At 45.4% G+C, this 27158-nt stretch overlaps 2 protein-coding genes across 2 annotated transcripts; one reads left to right on the top strand and one right to left on the bottom strand.

Moving 5' to 3' along the window:
• Window positions 1-723: 723 nt before the first annotated feature.
• Window positions 724-27158, bottom strand: LOC135527859 (transmembrane prolyl 4-hydroxylase-like). Its single transcript, XM_064956467.1, has 9 exons — window positions 26366-27158; window positions 24564-24645; window positions 16268-16464; window positions 16074-16164; window positions 3525-3690; window positions 2938-3123; window positions 2677-2767; window positions 2344-2467; window positions 724-2239 (listed from the first exon to the last, which is right to left on the bottom strand). The coding sequence occupies exons 1-9, from the start codon at window positions 26756-26758 to the stop codon at window positions 2025-2027; spliced, it is 1545 nt and encodes a 514-aa protein (XP_064812539.1). The 5' UTR covers window positions 26759-27158; the 3' UTR covers window positions 724-2024.
• Window positions 19933-24368, top strand: LOC135527622 (secreted frizzled-related protein 5). Its single transcript, XM_064956111.1, has 4 exons — window positions 19933-20432; window positions 22952-23121; window positions 23428-23514; window positions 23697-24368. The coding sequence occupies exons 1-4, from the start codon at window positions 19933-19935 to the stop codon at window positions 24014-24016; spliced, it is 1077 nt and encodes a 358-aa protein (XP_064812183.1). The 3' UTR covers window positions 24017-24368.

Below are 27158 nucleotides of genomic sequence, written 5' to 3'. Positions count from 1 at the left end.
GCGTTCCCTAACGGAAATATATGCTAGAACGAGCACTACTAGTTCTGCACACTATGATTCATTTGCTCCCATTGGAAATGACAGGCTGTGGTCTATCTTGGGTTAGTTATAAGAAATCATTGCTTGTGCTTCCCAAGGGGCCAGGGTTCCAGGGTCACAGCTAGAAAGGATCAAGCTTTTGTCAAATTAAGGTCAGATTTGACATTTCGTAGCAGGTTAGGAGAATTTATGCAACAGGTTAGGATAATTAGGTTAAGGTTAGCTAAAAGGACCGTCTCATTTCAAGCAAGCGCATTTCCATCAACGTTTACTCTCCTCAATTAACTTTGACCGTTTTCAAAAGGAGGCGAAAGAGGACGAAGAAGAGAGGACGCAGGAGGTGAGCAAATCTGATTGATAAAAGGCCTATGAATCGGCGTATGCGAACATGAGTAGATGACCTTGAAAACAACAGTCAGACATCTTGGAAGTCGTCTCCAGTTCTTATTATACCTCAGTGGTTCTTCCAAAAGGAGGCTATCGAGAAGGACCGTCTTCCATTTGCCTTTTAACCAAATGACACACTCTCCAAACACTCAACCTCGTATCGGTCACAGAGGAAAGAGGACGTAGGAACGATTTTTGCCCAAATGAGAGAACCACATGGAATGCTCCTCGGTGCCAGGCTTAGATAAAAATTCACATTCACTGGTTCACTGTAGCTACAGAAAAAAAACATACAAATTGTATTGTTTTCCATGACTTATTGTATGTATACAGTGAACAACAACTGTAATAGACTCAATGCAACATCAACCAGTCAAGTAATAATGATACATTCATCAATCACCTTATTAAGTTAATAAATAATAATAACAGATAATAAATAATCAAATACAACAAATAAATAGATAAATAAACAAATAAATAAACACATTTATCTGAATCCTGAATCAAGAAGACTTTGAAAAATAACTATTATTACAACAACAAAGAAGTTACTGTAAATCTCACCGTTTTTCTCCCTCTCAAACATCATTGCAGGTGGATATAACAGCAGGATACGTACTGCAGGTTTTTAGTTTCTTTAACCACACTGCTCAACGCACCTCACCTCCGGTTTGTCCAAACTCAAACAATAACAAAAGGTGCTGTGGACGGACAGTGGTGCTGTTTCCCCTAATGCGGGTTCCATCTTTAACAAGGAGTTGTATGAAAGGACAGCTCGTTTGAGAATGAGAGGTTCTTCATCATCCTAACACAACCACCTGACAGGAACTGTAACATAGAAACAGGATTCAAATTGTACTGGATAAAATCATCCACAGCTTGAAATGGGGCCATTAAATTCAATCCTTTTCTGTGGCGCAACTGGTTTGTACGTCAAGCAGGCGTGTTTGGAATCAGTGGACCACTGGTTCACGCCCAGGAAGAGGAAAGGGACAGTGGAGGAAGTGAGGCTGTTAGCAGCACAGACACACTGGTTACACATGGACTCTTGGTTCCCTAAATACATTGGGCTTGGCCAACGTAAATATCTAATGCTTTTGAGGTCCAGGGGCCTGGCTGGTTATTGGGCTTCCTCGAGCCCACTAGCACCCCCATCATCCCAACTCCGTTGACAAATAGTTTCAGAACATCACATCACTCATGAAAGAAACAGACAGAACTATACAGATACAATCCCACATTAAATCTGCCTGTCAGGAAGACATAGATAGATGGGTCATCTGATTATATTCTAATTTGGCTCAATTTGCTGTGAATACTACATTTAAAACAAGAATGGATCCCTCAGAACCATAACTGACTGAAAAACAGACCAATGCAACTAAAATGTCTGCATGTGTAATTAGAACTGGGTTTTGAATTCAATTAATTACACAGGTACTTTGTCTTTCCAGATATATCTGAGGGGCAAATCCTAACTGCCATTTAAGTCAAATTTTCACGACATGACTAAGCGGAAATTGTGATTTGCCCGTGTGCTTAAAGGAAGGTGTGCATCTCCCCACAGTGTGTTCCCAGTAGCCCTAGCTACAGTACTACAGGTCCTGGTGGTGGTTGCTGTGAGGGGGGGGGGGTTCCCGCTCCTCTCTGCCCGGCTCGCCCTCCTGTCTGTGGGTCACCAGTCTCTGGTAGCGGGCTTGGCGCTGGTGGTCTGGGTCCACGTTCACCCAGCTGTTGGCTACCCACTTCACCCCTCGGGTCACAGGGCAGTCCCCATGGAGGGAGTATTCATCCACCTCTCCCATCCAACCTGCGGGACAGAGGGGCGGGGATAGGGACTTTGACTAGTGGCGTACAGTGTTAACGGAGAAAACAAGTCACAGAGAATGGAGCAGTGTGTGTGCTGGAACGTACCTTTGCCATCAGAGAGATGGTTGTACCAGAGGAGAGCAGTCCCAGCTGTTGGCTTCACCCTGAGGTTTCCTCTGTTACAGCTCTGCTGTGTGTCTGTCAGATCCACACCACCCTGCACTAATGCCTGGAGGGGACACACACATGCAAACACAACAAACATGCAGCTCCTCTATGCTCCTGATATGAAGCATGACAAGTGCTTCTCAGTCAGATTCCTTGTCATTGTTCATGTTTGCAATAGCAGCACAATTCAGGAAATCAGTAGCCTTCTCATCATTCAACATGAAAGCAAAACCTCTTAGTACGGACAATGCTTATAGTATGGTCACCCACCTCCTCCTCATAGGTGCGATTGTCTGCCACAGGGAAAGTGGTCTCTCCGCCTCCCTCCACAGAGTTCAGGTAGAGTAACACAGTGATGTACCTGGGGAGAAGGAGGGAACATCCGTATATTAAGGGGACTATTCTGACTGGAATATGGGAGGATCAAAGTGCACATTTGTGCAAACGGATGGACACCATAAAAAGATGACAACCTATGAAAATTAGAGGAAGCATATGGATACACAGACACACACATAGAAAGAGACAGACCTGCAGGAGATCTCAGTGTGTGCTGAAGTGTTTCCGGCCAGGCGTGTGTGTGAGCAGGTGGTCTCTGGATGGGAGGGGCTACTGTCATGGTGGGCGTGGCTGAAGCCTCCCTGCTCGTAGCGAATCACCTGCAGCGGCTCGCTCAGCTCAACCAATGGGGAGGGCAGACGCGCTAGATGGGTCACCCTAAGGAAGGAGAGGCCGGAATAAAGCCATAAAAACAGTATGACAACGGAGTTACTATGACAACGGAGTTACTATGACAACAGAGTGCGTGTTACAACTGAGTTACTATGACAACTGAGTTAGTATGACAATGGAGTGAGAGTTACAACTGAGTTAGTATGACAACTGAGTTAATATGACAACTGAGTGAGAGTTACAACTGAGTTAGTATGACAACTGAGTTAGTATGACAACTGAGTGAGAGTTACAACTGAGTTAGTATGACAACTGAGTGAGAGTTACAACTGAGTTAGTATGACAACTGAGTGAGAGTTACAACTGAGTTAGTATGACAACTGAGTTAGTATGACAACTGAGTTAGTATGACAACTGAGTTAGTATGACAACTGAGTGAGGGTTACCTGTTCCTCAGTGCGTGTAGTATGTGGTGTGATCCTGGTCCCTGATACAGCCAGGTGTGTCGGCTCTTCCTTTTCGGTTGGCCCCGCCTTGTTCCGCCTCGCTGCTGCAAGGGATGCTGGGACATGCCGTCACACACATGCCTGAACTCCTCTAGAGTTAACACACCTGCAGGGACAACACACGGTTAGCCCCTCTCACACAAACACCCCCCTCTCTGCTGCAAAAAATGTTTCTCTCTCTCTCACTCTCCTATTAAGATGTATGTTCACATCTTCCTAATCACTCTCTCCCTGTAGGGGTGGACTACTGTATAATGTTACTCTCAGCACATCTTCCTAATCTCTCTCTCCCTGTAGGGGTGTATTACTGTATACTGTTACTCTCAGCACATCTTCCTCTTTCCTATTCTCCTCTTTCCTATTCTCCTCTTTCCTATTCTCCTCTCTCCTATTCTCTTCTCTCCTATTCTCTTCTCTCCTATTCTCCTCTTTCCTATTCTCCTCTCTCCTATTCTCCTCTCTCCTATTCTCCTCTCTCCTATTCTCCTCTCTCCTATTCTCCTCTTTCCTATTCTCCTCTCTCCTATTCTCCTCTTTCCTATTCTCCTCTCTCCTATTCTCCTCTCTCCTATTCTCCTCTTTCCTATTCTCCTCTCTCCTATTCTCCTCTCTCCTATTCTCCTCTCTCCTATTCTCCTCTCTCCTATTCTCCTCTTTCCTATTCTCCTCTCTCCTATTCTCCTCTTTCCTATTCTCCTCTTTCCTATTCTCCTCTTTCCTATTCTCCTCTTTCCTATTGTCCTCTTTCCTATTCTCCTCTCTCCTATTCTCCTCTCCTCTTTCCTATTCTCCTCTCTCCTATTCTCTCTCCTCTCTCCTATTCTCCTCTCTCCTATTCTCCTCTTTCCTATTCTCCTCTCTCCTATTCTCCTCTTTCCTATTCTCCTCTTTCCTATTATCCTCTCTCCTATTCTCCTCTCTCCTATTCTCTCTTCTCTCTCCTCTCTCCTATTCTCCTCTCTCCTATTCTCCTCTTTCCTATTCTCTCTTCTCTCTCCTCTCTCCTATTCTCTCTTCTCTCTCCTCTCTCCTATTCTCCTCTCTCCTATTCTCCTCTTTCCTATTCTCCTCTCTCCTCTTTCCTATTCTCCTCTTTCCTATTCTCTCTTCTCTCTCCTCTCTCCTATTCTCTCTTCTCTCTCCTCTCTCCTATTCTCCTCTCTCCTATTCTCCTCTTTCCTATTCTCCTCTCTCCTCTTTCCTATTCTCCTCTCTCCTCTCTCCTCTTTCCTATTCTCCTCTCTCCTCTTTCCTATTCTCCTCTTTCCTATTCTCCTCTCTCCTATTCTCCTCTCTCCTATTCTCCTCTTTCCTATTCTCCTCTCTCCTATTCTCCTCTCTCCTATTCTCCTCTCTCCTATTCTCCTCTCTCCTATTCTCCTCTTTCCTATTCTCCTCTCTCCTATTCTCCTCTTTCCTATTCTCCTCTCTCCTATTCTCCTCTCTCCTATTCTCCTCTCTCCTATTCTCCTCTTTCCTATTCTCCTCTCTCCTATTCTCCTCTTTCCTATTCTCCTCTCTCCTATTCTCCTCTTTCCTATTCTCCTCTCTCCTATTCTCCTCTCTCCTATTCTCCTCTTTCCTATTCTCCTCTCTCCTATTCTCATCTTTCCTATTCTCCTCTTTCCTATTCTCCTCTTTCCTATTCTCTTTCCTATTGTCCTCTTTCCTATTCTCCTCTCTCCTATTCTCCTCTCTCCTATTCTCCTCTCCTCTTTCCTATTCTCCTCTCTCCTATTCTCTCTCCTCTCTCCTATTCTCCTCTCTCCTATTCTCCTCTTTCCTATTCTCCTCTCTCCTATTCTCCTCTTTCCTATTCTCCTCTTTCCTATTATCCTCTCTCCTATTCTCCTCTCTCCTATTCTCTCTTCTCTCTCCTCTCTCCTATTCTCCTCTCTCCTATTCTCCTCTTTCCTATTCTCTCTTCTCTCTCCTCTCTCCTATTCTCTCTTCTCTCTCCTCTCTCCTATTCTCCTCTCTCCTATTCTCCTCTTTCCTATTCTCCTCTCTCCTCTTTCCTATTCTCCTCTTTCCTATTCTCTCTTCTCTCTCCTCTCTCCTATTCTCTCTTCTCTCTCCTCTCTCCTATTCTCCTCTTTCCTATTCTCCTCTCTCCTCTTTCCTATTCTCCTCTCTCCTCTCTCCTCTTTCCTATTCTCCTCTCTCCTATTCTCCTCTCCTCTTTCCTATTCTCCTCTCTCCTATTCTCCTCTTTCCTATTCTCCTCTTTCCTATTCTCCTCTCCTATTCTCCTCTCCTATTCTCCTCTCCTATTCTCCTCTCCTATTCTCTCTCCTCTCTCCTATTCTCTCTCCTATTCCCTATTCTCCTCTCCTATTCTCCTCTCTCCTATTGTCCTCTTTCCTATTCTCCTCTCTCCTATTCTCCTCTCTCCTATTCTCCTCTTTCCTATTCTCCTCTTTCCTATTGTCCTCTTTCCTATTCTCCTCTTTCCTATTCTCCTCTCCTATTCTCCTCTCCTATTCTCCTCTCCTATTCTCCTCTCCTATTCTCTCTCCTCTCTCCTATTCTCTCTCCTATTCCCTATTCTCCTCTCTCCTATTCTCCTCTCTCCTATTCTCCTCTTTCCTATTCTCCTCTCTATTCTCCTCTCCTATTCTCCTCTCTCCTATTCTCCTCTCTCCTATTCTCCTCTCTCCTATTCTCCTCTTTCCTATTCTCCTCTCTCCTATTCTCCTCTTTCCTATTCTCCTCTCTCCTATTCTCCTCTTTCCTATTCTCCTCTCTCCTATTCTCCTCTCTCCTATTCTCCTCTTTCCTATTCTCCTCTTTCCTATTCTCCTCTTTCCTATTCTCTTTCCTATTGTCCTCTTTCCTATTCTCCTCTCTCCTATTCTCCTCTCTCCTATTCTCCTCTCCTCTTTCCTATTCTCCTCTCTCCTATTCTCTCTCCTCTCTCCTATTCTCCTCTCTCCTATTCTCCTCTTTCCTATTCTCCTCTCTCCTATTCTCCTCTTTCCTATTCTCCTCTTTCCTATTATCCTCTCTCCTATTCTCCTCTCTCCTATTCTCTCTTCTCTCTCCTCTCTCTATTCTCCTCTCTCCTATTCTCCTCTTTCCTATTCTCTCTTCTCTCTCCTCTCTCCTATTCTCTCTTCTCTCTCCTCTCTCCTATTCTCCTCTCTCCTATTCTCCTCTTTCCTATTCTCCTCTCTCCTCTTTCCTATTCTCCTCTTTCCTATTCTCTCTTCTCTCTCCTCTCTCCTATTCTCTCTTCTCTCTCCTCTCTCTATTCTCCTCTCTCCTATTCTCCTCTCTCCTCTTTCCTATTCTCCTCTCTCCTCTCTCTCCTTTCCTATTCTCCTCTCTCCTATTCTCCTCTCCTCTTTCCTATTCTCCTCTCTCCTATTCTCCTCTTTCATATTCTCCTCTTTCCTATTCTCCTCTCCTATTCTCCTCTCCTATTCTCCTCTCCTATTCTCTCTCCTCTCTCCTATTCTCTCTCCTATTCCCTATTCTCCTCTCCTATTCTCCTCTCTCCTATTGTCCTCTTTCCTATTCTCCCCTCTCCTATTCTCCTCTCTCCTATTCTCATCTTTCCTATTCTCCTCTTTCCTATTCTCCTCTTTCCTATTGTCCTCTTTCCTATTCTCCTCTCTCCTATTCCCCTCTCTCCTATTCTCCTCTCCTCTTTCCTATTCTCCTCTCTCCTATTCTCTCTCCTCTCTCCTATTCTCCTCTCTCCTATTCTCCTCTTTCCTATTCTCCTCTCTCCTATTCTCCTCTTTCCTATTCTCCTCTTTCCTATTATCCTCTCTCCTATTCTCCTCTCTCCTATTCTCTCTTCTCTCTCCTCTCTCCTATTCTCCTCTCTCCTATTCTCCTCTTTCCTATTCTCTCTCCTCTCTCCTATTCTCTCTTCTCTCTCCTCTCTCCTATTCTCCTCTCTCCTATTCTCCTCTTTCCTATTCTCCTCTTTCCTATTCTCCTCTTTCCTATTCTCTCTTCTCTCTCCTCTCTCCTATTCTCTCTTCTCTCTCCTCTCTCCTATTCTCCTCTCTCCTATTCTCCTCTCTCCTCTTTCCTATTCTCCTCTCTCCTCTCTCCTCTTTCCTATTCTCCTCTCTCCTATTCTCCTCTCCTCTTTCCTATTCTCCTCTCTCCTATTCTCCTCTTTCCTATTCTCCTCTTTCCTATTCTCCTCTCCTATTCTCCTCTCCTATTCTCCTCTCCTATTCTCTCTCCTCTCTCCTATTCTCTCTCCTATTCCCTATTCTCCTCTCCTATTCTCCTCTCTCCTATTGTCCTCTTTCCTATTCTCCCCTCTCCTATTCTCCTCTCTCCTATTCTCCTCTTTCCTATTCTCCTCTTTCCTATTGTCCTCTTTCCTATTCTCCTCTTTCCTATTCTCCTCTCCTATTCTCCTCTCCTATTCTCCTCTCCTATTCTCCTCTCCTATTCTCTCTCCTCTCTCCTATTCTCTCTCCTATTCCCTATTCTCCTCTCCTATTCTCCTCTCTCCTATTGTCCTCTTTCCTATTCTCCTCTTTCCTATTCTCCTCTCTCCTATTCTCCTCTTTCCTATTCTCCTCTTTCCTATTCTCCTCTTTCCTATTCTCCTCTTTCCTATTATCCTCTCTCCTATTCTCCTCTCTCCTATTCTCCTCTCTCCTATTCTCCTCTTTCCTATTCTCCTCTTTCCTATTATCCTCTCCTATTCTCCTCTCTCCTATTCTCTCTCCTCTCTCCTATTCTCTCTCCCCTTTCCTATTCTCCTCTCTCCTATTCTCCTCTCTCCTATTCTCCTCTTTCCTATTCTCCTCTCTCCTATTGTCCTCTTTCCTATTCTCCTCTTTCCTATTCTCCTCTCTCCTATTCTCCTCTCTCCTATTCTCCTCTTTCCTATTCTCCTCTCTCCTATTCTCCTCTTTCCTATTCTCCTCTTTCCTATTATCCTCTCTCCTATTCTCCTCTCTCCTATTCTCTCTTCTCTCTCCTCTCTCCTATTCTCCTCTCTCCTATTCTCCTCTTTCCTATTCTCTCTTCTCTCTCCTCTCTCCTATTCTCTCTTCTCTCTCCTCTCTCCTATTCTCCTCTCTCCTATTCTCCTCTTTCCTATTCTCCTCTCTCCTCTTTCCTATTCTCCTCTCTCCTCTCTCCTCTTTCCTATTCTCCTCTCTCCTATTCTCCTCTCTCCTATTCTCTCTTCTCTCTCCTCTCTCCTATTCTCCTCTCTCCTATTCTCCTCTTTCCTATTCTCTCTTCTCTCTCCTCTCTCCTATTCTCTCTTCTCTCCTATTCTCCTCTCTCCTCTTCTCCTCTTTCCTATTCTCCTCTCTCCTCTTTCCTATTCTCCTCTTTCCTATTCTCTCTTCTCTCTCCTCTCTCCTATTCTCTCTTCTCTCTCCTCTCTCCTATTCTCCTCTCTCCTACTCTCCTCTTTCCTATTCTCCTCTCTCCTCTTTCCTATTCTCCTCTCTCCTCTCTCCTCTTTCCTATTCTCCTCTCTCCTATTCTCCTCTCCTCTTTCCTATTCTCCTCTCTCCTATTCTCCTCTTTCCTATTCTCCTCTTTCCTATTCTCCTCTCCTATTCTCCTCTCCTATTCTCTCTCCTCTCTCCTATTCTCTCTCCTATTCCCTATTCTCCTCTCCTATTCTCCTCTCTCCTATTGTCCTCTTTCCTATTCTCCTCTCTCCTATTCTCCTCTCTCCTATTCTCCTCTTTCCTATTCTCCTCTTTCCTATTGTCCTCTTTCCTATTCTCCTCTTTCCTATTCTCCTCTTCTATTCTCCTCTCCTATTCTCCTCTCCTATTCTCCTCTCCTATTCTCTCTCCTCTCTCCTATTCTCTCTCCTATTCCCTATTCTCCTCTCCTATTCTCCTCTCTCCTATTGTCCTCTTTCCTATTCTCCTCTTTCCTATTCTCCTCTCTCCTATTCTCCTCTTTCCTATTCTCCTCTTTCCTATTCTCCTCTTTCCTATTCTCCTCTTTCCTATTATCCTCTCTCCTATTCTCCTCTCTCCTATTCTCCTCTCTCCTATTCTCCTCTCTCCTATTCTCCTCTCTCCTATTCTCCTCTTTCCTATTCTCCTCTTTCCTATTATCCTCTCTCCTATTCTCCTCTCTCCTATTCTCTCTCCTCTCTCCTATTCTCTCTCCCCTTTCCTATTCTCCTCTCTCCTATTCTCCTCTTTCCTATTCTCCTCTCTCCTATTGTCCTCTTTCCTATTCTCCTCTTTCCTATTCTCCTCTCTCCTATTCTCCTCTCTCCTATTCTCCTCTTTCCTATTCTCCTCTTTCCTATTATCCTCTTTCCTATTATCCTCTCTCCTATTCTCCTCTCTCCTATTCTCTCTTCTCTCTCCTCTCTCCTATTCTCCTCTCTCCTATTCTCCTCTTTCCTATTCTCTCTTCTCTCTCCTATTCTCTCTTCTCTCCCCTCTCTCCTATTCTCCTCTCTCCTATTCTCCTCTTTCCTATTCTCCTCTCTCCTCTTTCCTATTCTCCTCTTTCCTATTCTCTCTTCTCTCTCCTCTCTCCTATTCTCTCTTCTCTCTCCTCTCTCCTATTCTCCTCTCTCCTATTCTCCTCTTTCCTATTCTCCTCTCTCCTCTTTCCTATTCTCCTCTCTCCTCTCTCCTCTTTCCTATTCTCCTCTTTCCTATTCTCCTCTTTCCTATTCTCCTCTCTCCTATTCTCTTCTCTCCTATTCTCTTCTCTCCTATTCTCTTCTCTCCTATTCTCCTCTTTCCTATTCTCCTCTTTCCTATTCTCCTCTTTCCTATTCTCCTCTCTCCTATTCTCCTCTCTCCTATTCTCCTCTTTCCTATTCTCCTCTTTCCTATTCTCCTCTTTCCTATTCTCCTCTCTCCTATTCTCCTATTCTCCTCTTTCCTATTCTCCTCTTTCCTATTATCCTCTCTCCTATTCTCCTCTCTCCTATTCTCCTCTTTCCTATTCTCCTCTTTCCTATTCTCCTCTTTCCTATTCTCCTCTCTCCTATTCTCCTCTTTCCTATTCTCCTCTTTCCTATTATCCTCTCTCCTATTCTCCTCTCTCCTATTCTCTCTTCTCTCTCCTCTCTCCTATTCTCCTCTCTCCTATTCTCCTCTTTCCTATTCTCTCTTCTCTCTCCTCTCTCCTATTCTCTCTTCTCTCTCCTCTCTCCTATTCTCCTCTCTCCTATTCTCCTCTTTCCTATTCTCCTCTCTCCTCTTTCCTATTCTCCTCTTTCCTATTCTCCTCTTTCCTATTCTCCTCTCTCCTATTCTCTTCTCTCCTATTCTCTTCTCTCCTATTCTCCTCTTTCCTATTCTCCTCTCTCCTATTCTCCTCTCTCCTATTCTCCTCTCTCCTATTCTCCTCTCTCCTATTCTCCTCTCTCCTCTCTCCTATTCTCCTCTCCTATTCTCCTCTTTCCTATTCTCCTCTCCTATTCTCTTCTCTCCTATTCTCCTCTTTCCTATTCTCCTCTTTCCTATTCTCCTCTCTCCTATTCTCCTCTCTCCTATTCTCCTCTCTCCTATTCTCCTCTTTCCTATTCTCATCTCTCCTATTCTCCTCTCTCCTATTCTCCTCTTTCCTATTCTCCTCTTTCCTATTATCCTCTCTCCTATTCTCCTCTCTCCTATTCTCTCTCCTCTCTCCTATTCTCTCTCCTCTCTCCTATTCTCCTCTTTCCTATTCTCCTCTCTCCTCTTTCCTATTCTCCTCTTTCCTATTCTCCTCTCTATTCTCCTCTTTCCTATTCTCCTCTCTCCTCTTTCCTATTCTCTTCTCTCCTATTCTATTCTCTTCTCTCCTATTCTCCTCTTTCCTATTCTCCTCTCTCCTATTCTCCTCTCTCCTATTCTCCTATTCTCCTCTTTCCTATTCTCCTCCTTCCTATTCTCCTATTCTCCTCTCTCCTATTCTCCTCTCTCCTATTCTCCTCTCTCCTATTCTCCTCTTTCCTATTCTCCTCTCTCCTATTCTCCGGTCCTTCTCATCCCAGCCATTCTCTGTATCTGTAACCCTGTATGCTGTTGCAGCTCCTCTCTTTTGCGTTTCCACTCCCTCTCTGTAACTCTCTCGCTCTCTATTACTCTCGAATGAGTGAACCTCCGGGCCCCCTTTCCCCTCGTCCCCCAATGAAGCAGAGCCCCAGACTAAACAATAGCTCTGGGGTGCAGGAGGGGAGGATGGAGCGAATAAGTGTGGGGAGGAGGAGTACAAGGGATCCGGGGGAATGTTAAGGAAGGAGGTTGGTAGGCCACAGATTTTAATGAGATGATGGGACACATCCGGACTGGGAAACGCAAACGGCGCCTGGCACAATGGCATCAGGTCACACACACCCTTGGCACGCACAAACACTCACCCCTGAATAATACTGGCAGGGAAAGCCTGGTACATCGGCTTTGGGAAAGACATACACAAACCAGGTGTAGACAGTGAAATACTTACTTATGGGTCCTTTTCCAACAATGTCCAACTCATTTGAAGGGGTGTCCACATACTTTTGTATGAATGTATGTACAGTTGAAGTCGGAATTAGAACACAAAACTCATTTTTCATCCACTCCACAAATTTCTTGTTAACAAACTATAGTTTTGGCAAGTCGGTTAGGAAATTTTTCCAACAATTGTTTACAGACAGATTATTTCACTTATAATTCACTGTATCACAATTCCAGTGGGTCAGAAGTTTACATATACTAAGTGGTCTGTGCCTTTAAACAGCTTGGAAAATTCCAGAAAATGATGTCATGGCTTTAGAAGGGTGAGGCTTGCAAGCTAAAAGAACCCTGTCCCAACCGTGAAGCACGGGTGTGGCAGCATCATGTTGTGGGGGTGCTTTGCTGCAGGAGGGACTGGTGCACTTCACAAAATAGATGGCATCCTACTTACAAAGCATATAGAGGTCTGTAATTTTTATCATAGGTAAAACAAAAATCCAGAAAATCACATTGTATGATTTTTAAGTAATTAATTTGCATTGTATTGCATGACATAAGTATTTGATACATCAGAAAAGCAGAACTTAATATTTGGTACAGAAACCTTTGTTTGCAATTACAGAGATCCTACGTTTCCTGTAGTTCTTGACCAGGTTTGCACACACTGCAGCAGGGATTTTGGCCCACTCCTCCATACAGACCTTCTCCGGATCCTTCAGGTTTCGGGGCTGTCACTGGGCAATATGGACTTTCAGCTCCCTCCAAAGATTTTCTATTGGGTTCAGGTCTGGAGACTGGCTAGGCCACTCCAGGACCTTGAGATGCTTCTTACGGAGCCACTCCTTAGTTTCCCTGGCTGTGTGTTTCGGGTCGTTGTCATGCTGGAAGACCCAGCCACGACCCATCTTCAATGCTCTTACTTGAGGGAAGGAGGTGGTTGGCCAAGATCTCACGATACATGGCCCCATCCATCCTCCTCTCAATACGGTGCAGTCATCCTGACCCCTTTGCAGAAAAGCATCCCCAAAGAATGATGTTTCCACCTCCATGCTTCACGGTTGGGATGGTGTTCTTGGGGTTGTACTCATACTTCTTCCTCCTCCAAACACGGCGAGTGGAGTTTAGACCAAAAAGCTCTATTTTTGTTTCATCAGACCACATGACCTTCTCCTATTCCTCCTCTGGATCATCCAGATGGTCATTGGCAAACTTCAGACGAGCCTGGACATGCGCTGGCTTGAGCAGGAGGACCTTGAGTGCGCTGCAGGATTTTAATCCATGACAGCGTAGTGTGTTACTAATGGTTTTCTTTGAGACTGTGGTCCCAGCTCTCTTCAGGTCATTGACCAGGTCCTGCCGTGTAGTTCTGGGCTGATCCCTCACCTTCCTCATGATCATTGATGCCCCACGAGGTGAGATCTTGCATGGAGGCCCAGACCGAGGATGATTGACCGTCATCTTGAACTTCTTTCATTTTCTAATAATTGCACCAACAGTTGTTGCCTTCTCACCAAGCTGCTTGCCTATTGTCCTGTAGCCCATCCCAGCCTTGTGCAGGTCTACAATTTCATCCCTGATGTCCTTACACAGCTCTCTGGTCTTGGTCATTGTGGAGAGGTTGGAGTCTGTTTGATTGAGTGTGTGGACAGGTGTCTTTTATACAGGTAACGAGTTCAAACAGGTGCAGTTAATACAGGTAATGAGTGGAGAACAGGAGGGCTTCTTAAAGAAAAACGAACAGGTCTATGAGAGCCAGAATTTTTACTGGTTGGTAGGTAGTCAAATACTTATGTCATGAAATAAAATGCAAATTAATTACTTAAAAATCATACAATGTGATTTTCTGGATTTTTGTTTTAGATTCTGTCTCTCACAGTTGAAGTGTACCTATGATAAAAATTACAGACCTCTACATGCTTTGCAAGTAGGAAAACCTGCAAAATCAGCAGTCTATCAAATACTTGTTCTCCCCACTGCATACACTACCATTCAAAAGTTTCTGGACACTTAGAAATGTCTCTTGTTTTTGAAAGAAATCGTTTTTTTTGTCCATTAAAATAACATCAAATTGATCAGAAATACAGTGTAGACATTGTTAATGTTGTAGATATTATTGTAGCTGGAAACGGCAGAGTTTTAATGGAATATCTACATAGGCGATACAGAGGCCAATCATCAGCAACCATCACTCTGGTGTTCCAATGGCACGCGGTGTTAGCTAATCCAAGTTTATCATTTTGAAAGGCTAATTGGATCATTAGAAAACCATTTATTTTCTAACAAGTTTGTAGAGTCACAAGCTTGATGTAATCATTGCGTGCTATGAATTTGGAGTTACTCTGTCCAGTGTCTGTTTTTTCCCCATCTTAATATTTTCTTTTTATTGGCCAGTCTGAGATATGGCTTTGCAACTCTGCCTATAAGGCCAGGATCCCAGAGTTGCCTCTTCACTGTTGACGTTGAGACTGGTGTTTTGCAGGTGCTATTTAATGAAGCTGCCAGTTGAGAACTTGTGTTGGTGTCTGTTTCTCAAATTAGACACTAATGTACTTGTCCTCTTGCTCAGTTGTGCACCAGGGCCTCCCACTCTTTCTATTCTGGTTAGAGCCAGTTTGTGCTGTTCTGTGAAGGGATTAGTATACAGCGTTGTACCAGACCTTCAGTTTCTTGGCATTTTCTCACATGGAATAGTCTTAATTTATCAGAACAAGAATAGACTGATGAGGTTCATAAGAAAGTTCTTTGTTTCTGGCCATTTTGAGCCTGTAATCGAACCCACAAATGCTGATGCTCCAGATACTCAACTAGTCTAAGGAAGGCCAGTTTTATTGCTTTTTCAATCAGAACAACAGTTTTCAGCTGTGCTAACATAATTGCAAAAGGGTTTTATAATGATCAATTAGCCTTTTAAAATTATAAACACAACGTGCCATTGGAGCACAGGAGTGATGGTTGCTGGTAATGGGCCTCTGAACACCTATGTAGATATTCCATTAAAAAAATCTGCCATTTCCAGAAACAATAGTAATTTCCAACAATAACAATGTCTACACTGTACTGTATTTCTGATCAATTTGATGTTATTTTAATGGACATTTATTTGAGCTTTTCCTTCAAAAAGGAAGTGACCGCAAACTTTTGAACGGTCGTGTATGTTTTATAGCTTTTAAACGTTTGCCATATTGTGGATTCAGAGCCATTTACCTAATACAACTGAGGGTTTTCTTTAATGGAAGATTCTCTGTCAAACCTGTAGGATGTGGTGTACCGCAGGGCAGTTCTGTAGGCCCTCTACTCTTTTCTATTTTTAGCATTGACATGCAACTGCCATTAAAACAAAGCCTGTGTGTCCATGTATCCTGATGATTCAACCATATACGTGTCAGCAACCACAGCTAATGAAGTCACTGAAACCCTTAACAAGGAGTTGCAGTCAGTTTTGGAATGAGTTGGCAATAATAAACTGGTCCTGAACATCTCTAAAACTAAGAGCATTGTATTTGGTACAAATCATTCCCTAAGCTCTAGATCTCAGCTGAATCTGGTAGCGAATGGTGTGGCTGTTGAACAAGTTGAGGAGACTAAATTACTTGGTGTTACCTTAGAATGTAAACTGTCATGAGATGTTCTGCTTTTTTGACACCACACTCCACAAAGCAAGTCCTGCAGGCCCTAAATTAGTCTGATCTTGATTATTGTCAGGCCGTGTGGTCAAGTGCTGCTAAAAAAGACCTAGTTAAACTGCAGCTGGCCCGGAACAGAGCGGCATGTCTTGCTCTTCATTGTAATCAAGAGGGCTAATATAAATACTATGTATGCCAGTCTCTCTTGGCTAAGAGTTGAGGAGAGACTGATTGCATCACTTCTTCTTGGGCACAAGGACTATGATGGTCTGCATGAATCAAGTTGGTATTACAGACTGGGTCAGGGAAAGGTTGAAAATGTCAGTGAAGACGCTTGCCAGCTGGTCAGTGCATGTTCTGAATACACGTCCTGGTATTCAGTCTGCCTTGCGAAAGTAAACCTATTTAAAGGTCTTACCTCACATTGGCTACGGAGAGCGAGATACACACACACTACAAAGTACCTGCTGGGCTGGCCTCCTGGCCGGTGAGTATCTGTCGTAAGTTCTCTGGGCTCAGCCAGGTCCCGTCCCGTGAACGAGAGTGGCTCAAGATCTGGGACAGAAACACACAACCACAAACTAATGAGCTGCCAGCCGCTCTCTATCCCTCCCTCTCACCCACCCACCTCTCCCTCCCTCATCCCCCTCTCTCTCACTTCCTGTCTCTGCAGTAGTCCGTCTTGGTCCAGGTCTAGCAGGCTGAAGGTCTCCTCGGGGCTGAGGGAGAGCAGTGGCTGCAGTTCCTCCTCCTGGTCTTCTGGTGGCACTGTGGCCTGGCTCTCCATCAGACCCTTCAGCTGGGCCAGCTGCACCACCACACCACACTCCTCCTCAGACAGGAAGCCAGGAATCTCTAACAGGAACAGAGAGAGGGGGACCCATACGTCATTGATTACCTGTACAACGTCATGCTCTGGGTAGAAGTGTAATGTATGGGCCAGGGTGACCAGGGTTTCCCACACTCATGTTTAGACAGGGCATGCTCCTATTGGCCATTATTAGTCATTATAAACTGGGTGGTTCGAGCCCTGAATGCTGATTGGCTGACAGCCGTGGTATATCAGACCGTATATCACGGGTATGACAAAACATTTATTTTTACTGCTCTACTTGAGTTGGTAACCAGTTTATAATAGCAGTAAGCCACCTCGGGGTTTGTGGTATATGGCCAATATACCACGGCTAAGGGCTGTTTCCAGGCACTCTGCGTTGTATCGTGCATAAGAACAGTCCTTAGCTGTGGTATATTGGCCATATACCACACCCCCTTGGGCCTTATTGCTTAATTATACCATGGCAATGTTGAATCGTTTCTGATTCTAGACTCTAGAATGCCCTTCAAGCCAATCAGAAACTATTCAAGCTAGGATTGATGGTTTGGTTAGGTAAACTAGCTACCTAGGACTGAAACCAGTCCTATCTGTGTAGCCATTCACTTGCTTGCCTAGGACATCAGACAGCCTAAATGAAGTTAGATAGTGTATGTGCAAATGCCACCCATCCAGACTCAACATAATGATACTGGAGTCAGTGGTGGTGTCCATGTTAGCATAACAACAAGACAACAAGCAGCCTTCAGGTGAGCCCAGGTCCATGATCAAGGATTTCCTTATCAAAAGGGCCTGAGTGCCTTGGGAGATCAGACCAGCATGATCAATGACTACAGACTTCTCTCCTATGTTGCCCTGCTGATGATGATGACTCACACATGACTGTTCTATCTAGTAGAACCAATGTTGACATGGATGGAAGACTGATTATGTTACTGGTTTACATTTATGTAACAAATAGCCTAGTAATTCCTGATTGGCTGAGGTCAGAAAACCAGAATGATGATCGCTGAGGAGTAGAGATGATTAAGACTTGGGCTACCAGTACACAGTACTTTAAATTTTAGAAGACAAACAAGTTCTTATCTTTACAGTTACAGTAGAAAACGACCCAGGCCTTCTGCACTGCAAAGAGATTGGATACTGCACTGAAAAAGCAGTAATTACTTTACAACTTGTTAAAAAATAACTTATCTAAAACAACATCTGTCTGGGTTGTGTTTGCTATAGCTTTCTCTGTGTGGTGTTTGAGCAGGTGTGTGTACACAGGGACTCTTTAGTGATTGTGGATATGGGGATAATGAGAACTCCCTGGCCCCCCGCATCACCCCCACAGGGAGCTATTTGTGGTATGGCCCGACCCATTGACAGTGCTAATGAGCCAAGGCATTGAATGTCTCCCACAGGGGGGTGACTGAGAAAGAAGCTGTATTGTGGTTCCCCTGGGTGAGAGCCGGACTGGTGGTCGCTCATATATAGTAGTTAGTATGGAGGAGTACTGGTATGTCTGTGTGAGGTTGGTAACATCATTCTCATTCAGACCCATTCACATGCATAGAGAGTGTGTGGGAGAGCAAGAAGACCACACAACACACTCACCCTGTGTGTGTATATAAAACCATGATTTACACATGGACCGTCAGAGGTGACCTAAAAGCAGTGGGCTGGACCTGTGTGTTAGTCTGAGGCTTCCTGATATGAGAGTTCACAGGACCCTCTGGTTAGCTGCACCTCTGCCTTCCCATCACCCCCTCTATCCATCCCTGCCTCTCCTAATGAAAGGCTTCCGGATGGACGCCTGCCTGTACAGTATAGACCTTGTTCCCCACAGCAGACCCTGTACTGTACTGTGGCTGATGAGATGGGGGGGGGGGGCTGATGGCTAATCCCTATTGTCCAGTCATGCATCATTAAGCTAGATGGGTGATATGAATGAAGGGGACTGGGTCTGGCCCCTCTCTCCCTCCCCCATTCTGCCTCTCTCTTTCTGTCCCTGTTACTCGGTGGAGGAAGTGACCTGCTTGTCTGGACAGGAATCAGGTCACAGCCTCACAGTGGGAGAACCCTACCACCTCTCTCTCCCACATGCATGTTGACACACACACGCTGGGGCGCTCACACACACTAAATAATAGGTTTATTACATTCCCTTAGATGTAATCAGCACACAACAGACACATATGTCAGAAATAGTACCAAGTAATCCTCATAAAAAGGTCATGAAATCAGGCATTCCTGAATCGTCTGTAAAAATCACTCGTTAGTTAGAGGGATGGGAGATGGAGAGGAGGCTCGGGGTCAGATCGGGAGATAAGGGGAAGTGGAGGGGATCCTTTGAAGAGGGACTTCAGACTGGAGGGCTTCTTGGGGACAGGAGTGCAGAAAGAGAGCAAGGGAAAGGGTTCATTTGCCTTTGAATAGAGAGAGAAAGGAAGGGAAAGGGATACCTAGTCAGTTGCACAACTGAATCATTCAACCGAAGAGAGGGGAGAGGAGGTGTTCGTGACATGAGGGGACTCTTTTCCTCATCTCAAGCTGTGGGGGCGGAATGGCAAGTCAGGCTAAGTCAGGACAACACACACACACCAAGAGAGCATAACTTCCTGAACGCACACACGCATACAGGTAACTGCCAAAATAATGGAAACACTTGAGTAAATGAGGGATACAAAGTATATTGAAAGCAGGTGTTTCTACACAGGTGTGGTTCCTGAGTTAACTAATCAATTAACATCTGAGCAGACCAAATGCTGGGCAGGCCATTCTTTTGGCTACGCCCCCATAGGATGACAATGTCCCCATCCACAGGGCACAAGTGGTCACTGAATATTTTGATGAGCATGAAAACGATGTAAACCATATACCATGGCCTTCTCAGTCACCAGATCTCAACCCAATTGAACACTTGTGGTAGATTCTGGAGCGGCGCCTGAGACAGCGTTTTCCACCATCAACAAAACACCAAATGATGGGATTTCTGGTGGAAGAACGGTATCACATATATCCAGTAGAGTTCCAGACACTTAGAGTCTATGTCAAGGTGCATTCTAGCTGTTCTGGCTGGTTGGTGTCCCAGCACCCTATTAAGACACTTTATGTTGAAGTTTCCTTTATTTTGGCAGTTATCTGTACATTCACACACAATCCTTGATATCCTTAACTCAGTCATTACTACAGAACACTCACTCATTCAATCACTCCAAACACATTGGAGCAAATGAAAGTGAGTGGGTTTCATATCTAATCCCATCTCAAGCACTGTCCCACTCCCTTGTACCCCACGCCCTCCCCCCATTGCTAACCCCCTGCTAGCCCACTCCCATCCCTTCCCCCACTACTCTCCTATTCAAATGCAGAGACAAGCCTACAGAGGTGACGTGTCACCGCCTGCCTAGTATAAATACACCAATCCCCTCCCTGTCATACAGACCATCACCACAAACACCCAGACACTCTCTCCTGTGTGGATTTCCTTTCCTCTTCCCGGGATGATGCCCGTTCCTGCACCTCATCCTTGCACCACCTCTAAGAGGACCTCTCCTCGTGCTCCTGCTCTCCTCGTGCTCCTGCTCCTCCTGCTTCCAGCTGGGCCTGGCTGGAGTGTCAGGCTGGAGGCAGGACCTGGAGCTGGGAGTGGACCAGAGGCTGGTACAGTTACCAGGACCAGGGTTAGAGCTGGCTCTAGAGTTAGGTTGGAGACTGCGGATGAGGCCGTGGCTGAAGATAGAGCTGGTGCTACCATCCTGTCCGTCAGCAGTGAAGGGCAGTGGGAGCCCCGGAGCTCCTCCCGCTGTGTGCCCATCCCGGCGGGCATGGCCCTCTGCCAGAACATCGGCTACGTCACCATGAGGATGCCCAACCTGCTGGGGCATGAGTCGCCAGGCGAGGCCGTCCAGCAAAGTGCCAGCTGGCTGCCCCTGCTCGCCCGGGAGTGCCACCCCGATGCCCGCATCTTCCTCTGCTCGCTGTTCACACCCATCTGTCTGGACAGGTAAGGAGGGGAGAGACGCTGGGAGGTTGGAACTACTAGCTTGTCTTTAGAAATGAGAAAAAGTGTTGTAGGAAAATACAAATGTATTTCTTTGTAGAGAACAGAGTGTAGAGATGTGTGTACACTAAATAGACAAGTCATTGGTGAGGATGGAGAAAGACGGGGTGTCTCTGAGAGAATGTGTAGTGTAGACTAGATAACTGGTAGAACTTTTGATGTCATTTAACATACAGTGACATTTACATTATTTTGGCCTGGGCGGTTCCAGATCTTTATCATGATTATATTACAAAGCACTTATCTACTGAGTGAGCATGATATCTTTTGGAAAGCTCTTCAAAACAAAGCAGGCATTGAGAGGAAACCTAGATGTCTCTCTCTGTTCCTCTGGGCTGAATCACAATTCCAGAGTGGGGGGCAAAGCAGTGTTCCCGGGAGCTATGCTAATCTGGGATTGCCTCACAGAAAAGGCCCTGGTTTCACACAACCTTCAGGCCATGAAAAGCCCCTCATCTTGTGTGAGTTGTGCTCAGTGGCTGACTGGCCATCTGGCATTTTGGGCAAATGCCAGATGGGCTGGTCCATTTTTCACCCAGTCTAACTTGTTTTTTTTTGGTGCAAAATGATCATTATTTGGCTAGTAATGGGGTCCTTAACCCTTTACAGTTTTGGGAATTGACCTATATAGACAGGGCTAAATTGAAATGTTTCTTACAGAAGAAATCTGAAAAGCATAACCATGGTAGCAATTGAAAGGGAACAGTTTGGAGATTATGGGAAATGTATTAGATTAAAGCTGAGGACACAACAGTTCACCTGACACAAGACTGATTATATGTGCATTACACTTTTACTCTACTTTTCGCCGCATTTGTTGATAACGAAATCTGAAAACACTCTGGATATATTCAGTAACACGATAAGAATATTCCTGGAAAATGTGAGGTAGGTGTAACATAAGACAGAAACATGACAAGGGTTTGAGTGAGAGGACTAACTGTTGTCTCTAAGTGGCCACACCATGCACTTTTATGACTCAAAGACAAGTCTTCAACTCTAAGGTACTTTGGGCTCTCCTAGTTGTGCAGTTGAGGAACTAGAACAAGCACACTTGTAGTTGTTTTGTATGCAACACAACCCTGCATCCCTACCATCACAATTACTGTTTACAGAATCTAAAACCCATCCATTATAAATCTCAATCTGGGTCAGCTGGGCATCATTTGAAAGCTTGTTCTATTACCAACATAACTAGCTAAGTTATAAAATATGATCTTACAGTGTTAAGCTTTCACAAGGCAATTGGGGGAAATAGATAAGTTTGGTGCACATAGAAAGGAGGCATGAGTGCATTCAGGTATGTGTTTTCTTCCCAGTAGAGTAACAGGCACATTGTGTTCAGAACAGCCCAGGGTACGACCACATGTCATCTTGTAACTGTACATCAAACATAGTGATCACAAACGTTGACACTGGATATGACATGAGCTTTATGAGATGGAAATGTGAAGTGCACATTTGGACTCATGGGTGTTCGGCTTGCTTGTATAATGGGCTCCCGAGTGGCGAAGTGGTCTAAGACACCGCATCTCAGCACAAGAGGCGTTACTGCAGTACCTGGTTCAAATCCAGGCTGCATCACATCCGGCTGTGATTGGGAGTCCCAATAAGAATTTGTTCTTAACTGACCTGCCTAGTTAACTAAACATCAAAGTGTAATTTTTTATAATTCTCAACATCATATTTCAAAACACATATAGTCCTCTTAAATGTATAGCATTTCCCTCATTCAGAAAATAAAAATGTTTCCCAGTTACCAGGAGGGATGGGTCTTGTCACACGAGGTGCTCAAGTTCAGAATGTTTGTCAGTATAAAACCCACACAGTACTGTGAAGCGGCAGGTAGCCTAGTGGTTAGAATGTTGGACTTGTAACTGAAAGGTTTCAAGTTCAAATCCCCAAGGTAAAAATCTGTTTTTCTGCACCTGAACAAGGCAGTTAGCCCACTGTTCCTTCATTGAAGTTAAGAATTTGTTCTGACTTGCCAGGTTAAATAAAGGTTAAAAGAGGAGGAGCCTGATGTCATGTACAGCCACAACATTTAAATGTAGGTGTTTATCAGTGCCCAAATCAGCAATTTTCAACCCGGTACAAGGGCTACGGGAACAAGGGCTACGGGTACAAGGGCTACGGGAACAAGGGCTACGGGAACAAGGGCTACGGGAACAAGGGCTACGGGAACAAGGGCTACGGGAACAAGGGCTACGGGAAAAAATGGGCTGGTGAGTTAGAAATACCAGGGCTGATTTCTGCTCTCAGTCCCCCACAGGTTGTGACATTTTTTAAAGAGGGTAAAAAATGTTTCTAAACGTTATCTCATAGGGTGTAGCATCATCTCTCTCTCCCTCCACAACTTCTCCTTTATTGATTTGGATCCATTCACTAACAACCAACTCTTTTCTTCTCCTCCTGGCTCTTTGTTCTTGCATCTATTTTGTCAACCCCTCTCTCCTGGGCAGATTCGTTTCTCCGTGTCAGAGCCTGTGCGAGTCAGTGCGGGACAGCTGCGCGCCCATCATGGGTTGCTATGGTTACCCCTGGCCAGATATCCTTCGCTGTGACCAGTTTCCTGCCAACCACCTCATGTGTATCTCCTCTGTCACCAACACCAGCACAGGAGGGCGCAGAGGTGAGACACACACACTGAAATAAGATGCTCTATTTTTATTTTATTTTTACCTTTATTTAACTAGGCAAGTCAGTTAAGAACAAATTCTTATTTTCAATGACGGCCTAGGAACAGTGGGTTTAACTGCCTGTTCAGGGGCAGAACGACACATTTGTACCTTGTCAGCTCAGGAGTTTGAACTTGCAACCCTCCAGTTACTAGTCCAACGCTCTAACCACTAAGCTACCCTGCCACCCCAGGGCAGCCTACTGCCCATGTCAGACTGAGAACTCTGACTGGACCTTTCTGTGATGATTGTTTCAGCAGTGCCCCAGGCTAGCTGTCGAGACTGTGAACTGGAGGAGGCCTCGTCTGCTAAGGACGTGCTGGAAACTTTCTGTAGGAGTGACTTTGGTAAGCAGACCTACACTCTGTTCCTTTATTATATGACTATTTTACAGAGATTGGTTCAGATGATGTATTCCAATGTTTCTCTGTCCTCCCTATTGACAATATCCAGATCAAACATTGAGATGTACCCTACCTACTCATCTTAATGCAATTCTCCGTCTCTCTGCTGCCCTCTGTGCCCCCAGCGGTGAAATTGCGTCTCACGCAGCTAAAATCCAGTCAGGTGAGTTTGGCCCAGTTCTCCCTGGCCTCTCGTCTGCAGGTTCTGAAGCACGGGCCTCTCCTGGGAGGCCAGATCCGCTCCCGCCTGCAGCTGTGGCTGGAGAGAGACGCCAGCTGTGTACGGAACATGACGCGGCGTCAGCCCCAAGGCGGGACCTTCCTGGTGACGGGCACGGTGCAGGGGGAATGGCTGGTGGTCAACAAGGCCTTTGCCTGGAACAAACACGCCAGGAACCTGATGGCTGCTGCCCGCAAGTGGAAACAGCACCGATGTAGAGGCTAGCAGGGGCTCTGGCTAGGAGCTAAACTTGAGGTCTGAAATGGATCTGAGCAGAGCTGTAGGCCTAGGTGTACAGAGTCAGGGATGTGATTAAAACACCATATGACATCAGCAGAGAGAGAGGAGGTTGTTTGGGGGAGGGTACATTTCTATGATAGACTTCCTGGATTTGAATCACATCCTTGGACAGCTGGATGTTTCAGAGAGCACCATCCTGAGCTCAGGACAGGACGCTGCAAAGGACAATACCTTCTGTGTTTCCTGCAAATGTACATATCTAGAAATTATAAGTAAATATCACTGATCTATATTTGTAAGAGGTTGACTGGAATTAAATTAGTGTTTTCAAAGTGTTGAGCTTGCATTCATTAATTCGTGATGTTATTGATGCAGTTTGGGTTGTCAGTTTTCATGGGTCTTGAAAGATGGGGGTTGTCTAACAGTGTCATCAATCATATTATTCTCGAAGCATTTGAATAACAGATATATATCCTAAACGGTATGTGTGAGGACAAAGCCTGCCCTAAAGGGTAAAATATGCTATTCTTACCAAAGAGCAGAGGCTTGAGGCTGAGAGTCTTCATTTCCTGGATACTGTCAGGCTTGAGTGACACCCTCTGGACATGACCCACCTGAGGAAACATTACATTAATATGGGAAAGCCTTGGGCATGATGAAAATGAAGTGTTTGTTAGGATGAAGTGGTCTTCGCAAACCCTCTGGCAGTATACCGTGTGGGCCTCGTCCCAAACCCTCTGGCAGTATACCGTGTGGGCCTCATCACAAACCCTCTGGCAGTATACCGTGTGGGCCTCGTCCCAAACCCTCTGGCAGTATACCGTGTGGGCCTCGTCACAAACCCTCTGGCAGTATACCGTGTGGGCCTCGTCACAAACCCTCTGGCAGTATACCGTGTGGGCCTCGTCCCAAACCCTCTGGCAGTATACCGTGTGGGCCTCGTCACAAACCCTCTGGCAGTATACCGTGTGGGCCTCGTCCCAAACCCTCTGGCAGTATACCGTGTGGGCCTCGTCCCAAACCCTCTGGCAGTATACCGTGTGGGCCTCGTCCCAAACCCTCTGTCAGTATACCGTGTGGGCCTCGTCACAAACCCTCTGGCAGTATACCGTGTGGGCCTCGTCCCAAACCCTCTGTCAGTATACCGTGTGGGCCTCGTCACAAACCCTCTGGCAGTAAACCGTGTGGGCCTCGTCACAAACCCTCTGGCAGTATACCGTGTGGGCCTCGTCACAAACCCTCTGGCAGTATACCGTGTGGGCCTCGTCACAAACCCTCTGGCAGTATACCGTGTGGGCCTCGTCACAAACCCTCTGGCAGTATACCGTGTGGGCCTCGTCACAAACCCTCTGGCAGTAAACCGTGTGGGCCTCGTCACAAACCCTCTGGCAGTATACCGTGTGGGCCTCGTCACAAACCCTCTGGCAGTATACCGTGTGGGCCTCGTCACAAACCCTCTGGCAGTATACCGTGTGGGCCTCTTCACAAACCCTCTTGAGTTCGGGCCGATAAGACTCCGGGACAGCAGAGGCCACTATGTGAGATGCAACGTGCTGCTACTACCAAGCACAGCAGTTTCTTTCAGAAATATAGCCCCGCTTCTCCCTTCACCCCCATTTACAAAGACTTTGTCATTCATAGATGGTTTGCCATAACAAACTTTAATGCGAGGTTGGTTTGTTAACTCTTGAAAACAAGAGATTTGCTACAAGCAACTATGTTTGTAGTCTAATGTATTGCACATTAAAAGAGGAATAAGGCAAAAGAGGAATAAGGCTACTAACTATCTAACAAAGTTAGCTAGCTTGCTAATAGACTGATTTGAGTTTCCAACTGTAGTAGAAGCAAAGGTAACCTAACGATAGTTAGATAAATAAACCAATGCATATGGAATATTGTACAAGCTATGCCGTGTGGCCAACAACTACAACTAACTATCTGCCGTTGAGCCTTTCCCTCATTTAAGGACGTTGCACTCATATATTTTTGACGTGCCACCACTACTACTTAGTACTAGTTATCAGAACTAGTGGACCGTCAAAACATTAAAAGTGCAATTTTGTTCGAATGAGTGAAAATGCAGATGTTCACTTTCCACCGTCGACACCTCCCACCAAACCATCCATGCCTGTTGGAGGAGTTATTCTAGCAAAGATGATCTAGTTATACATGTTGGCCTCGACTCTTCCTGGTTCTTGCCAGTTCGCAAAGTTTGAAAACTGCGATCGAACTTGGCTGACATATTATTTTTGTCTTCCGGTGGCCACTACAACTGGATGCACACCGCTCGTTTTATGATAGTAATCATATTAGGGCGTGTCGTTATCTCCTCACCCGTATCCCCTCGATGCGTGGTAGACTGAAGCTCTGACGGACATCCAGGTCAGGGTCTTGCTGAGGTGGGTCTGACGGGGACAGGCGGCTGTCAACCCCGCTGCTAGATGCCGATGTGTCCCCGTCGCCGCTGACAATATCCGCCGGACTGTTATTGTAGTGTACGTAGAACAACAGCCCAATGATGTTTATGATGTAAACGTGGAAGAAGACCATGACCACCACGAAGTAAGCCCGGGAGCAGACACTGCTCTTCTGAATCTGAAGCCGCTCTCGGCCGGGCATTGGAGGGAGGTGTGGGGGCACATACGGTGATGAGTCGCCACACGCATCCATGCTTTCCTGAGATTCATCATCCATTTCTGAATGGATATGTCGATTGCTATAATCCATGACTAGCTAAATGTCTGGCAGGATATTCGTGGAGATGTACATATGCTGGCTGTTCTGCCACTGTGTGCTAGCGTTAGCTAACGATAGCTGACAACAGCATCATACACGCAAAGATGGCTAACTATGTAGCTAGCTACTAACATTCATTTCACCCATATAACGTTAGCTTAGCTAGCATGCAAGTACAGTAGGTTAGCTAAGCGAGTGAGCCTGCCTTCTTCAGACACGACGATAGGTTGTTTTCCTTTGGATACAATAAAAGACAACACTATCTATGACCGTGTTAAATATCCGAAAGGACTGAACTTGCAATGGGATAATCCATATTTCATGTAGATGGGTTTACTGTTGACTGTACCCCTGACAACATAAACGAGAGCAGGGAGAAGAGTAGACTGCT

This window comes from Oncorhynchus masou, chromosome 33 (assembly GCF_036934945.1).
Source record: "Oncorhynchus masou masou isolate Uvic2021 chromosome 33, UVic_Omas_1.1, whole genome shotgun sequence".
Classification (NCBI taxonomy): domain Eukaryota; kingdom Metazoa; phylum Chordata; class Actinopteri; order Salmoniformes; family Salmonidae; genus Oncorhynchus; species Oncorhynchus masou.
The sequence above is the reverse complement of the archived record's forward strand: the minus strand, read 5'-3'. Positions and strand labels throughout refer to the sequence as shown.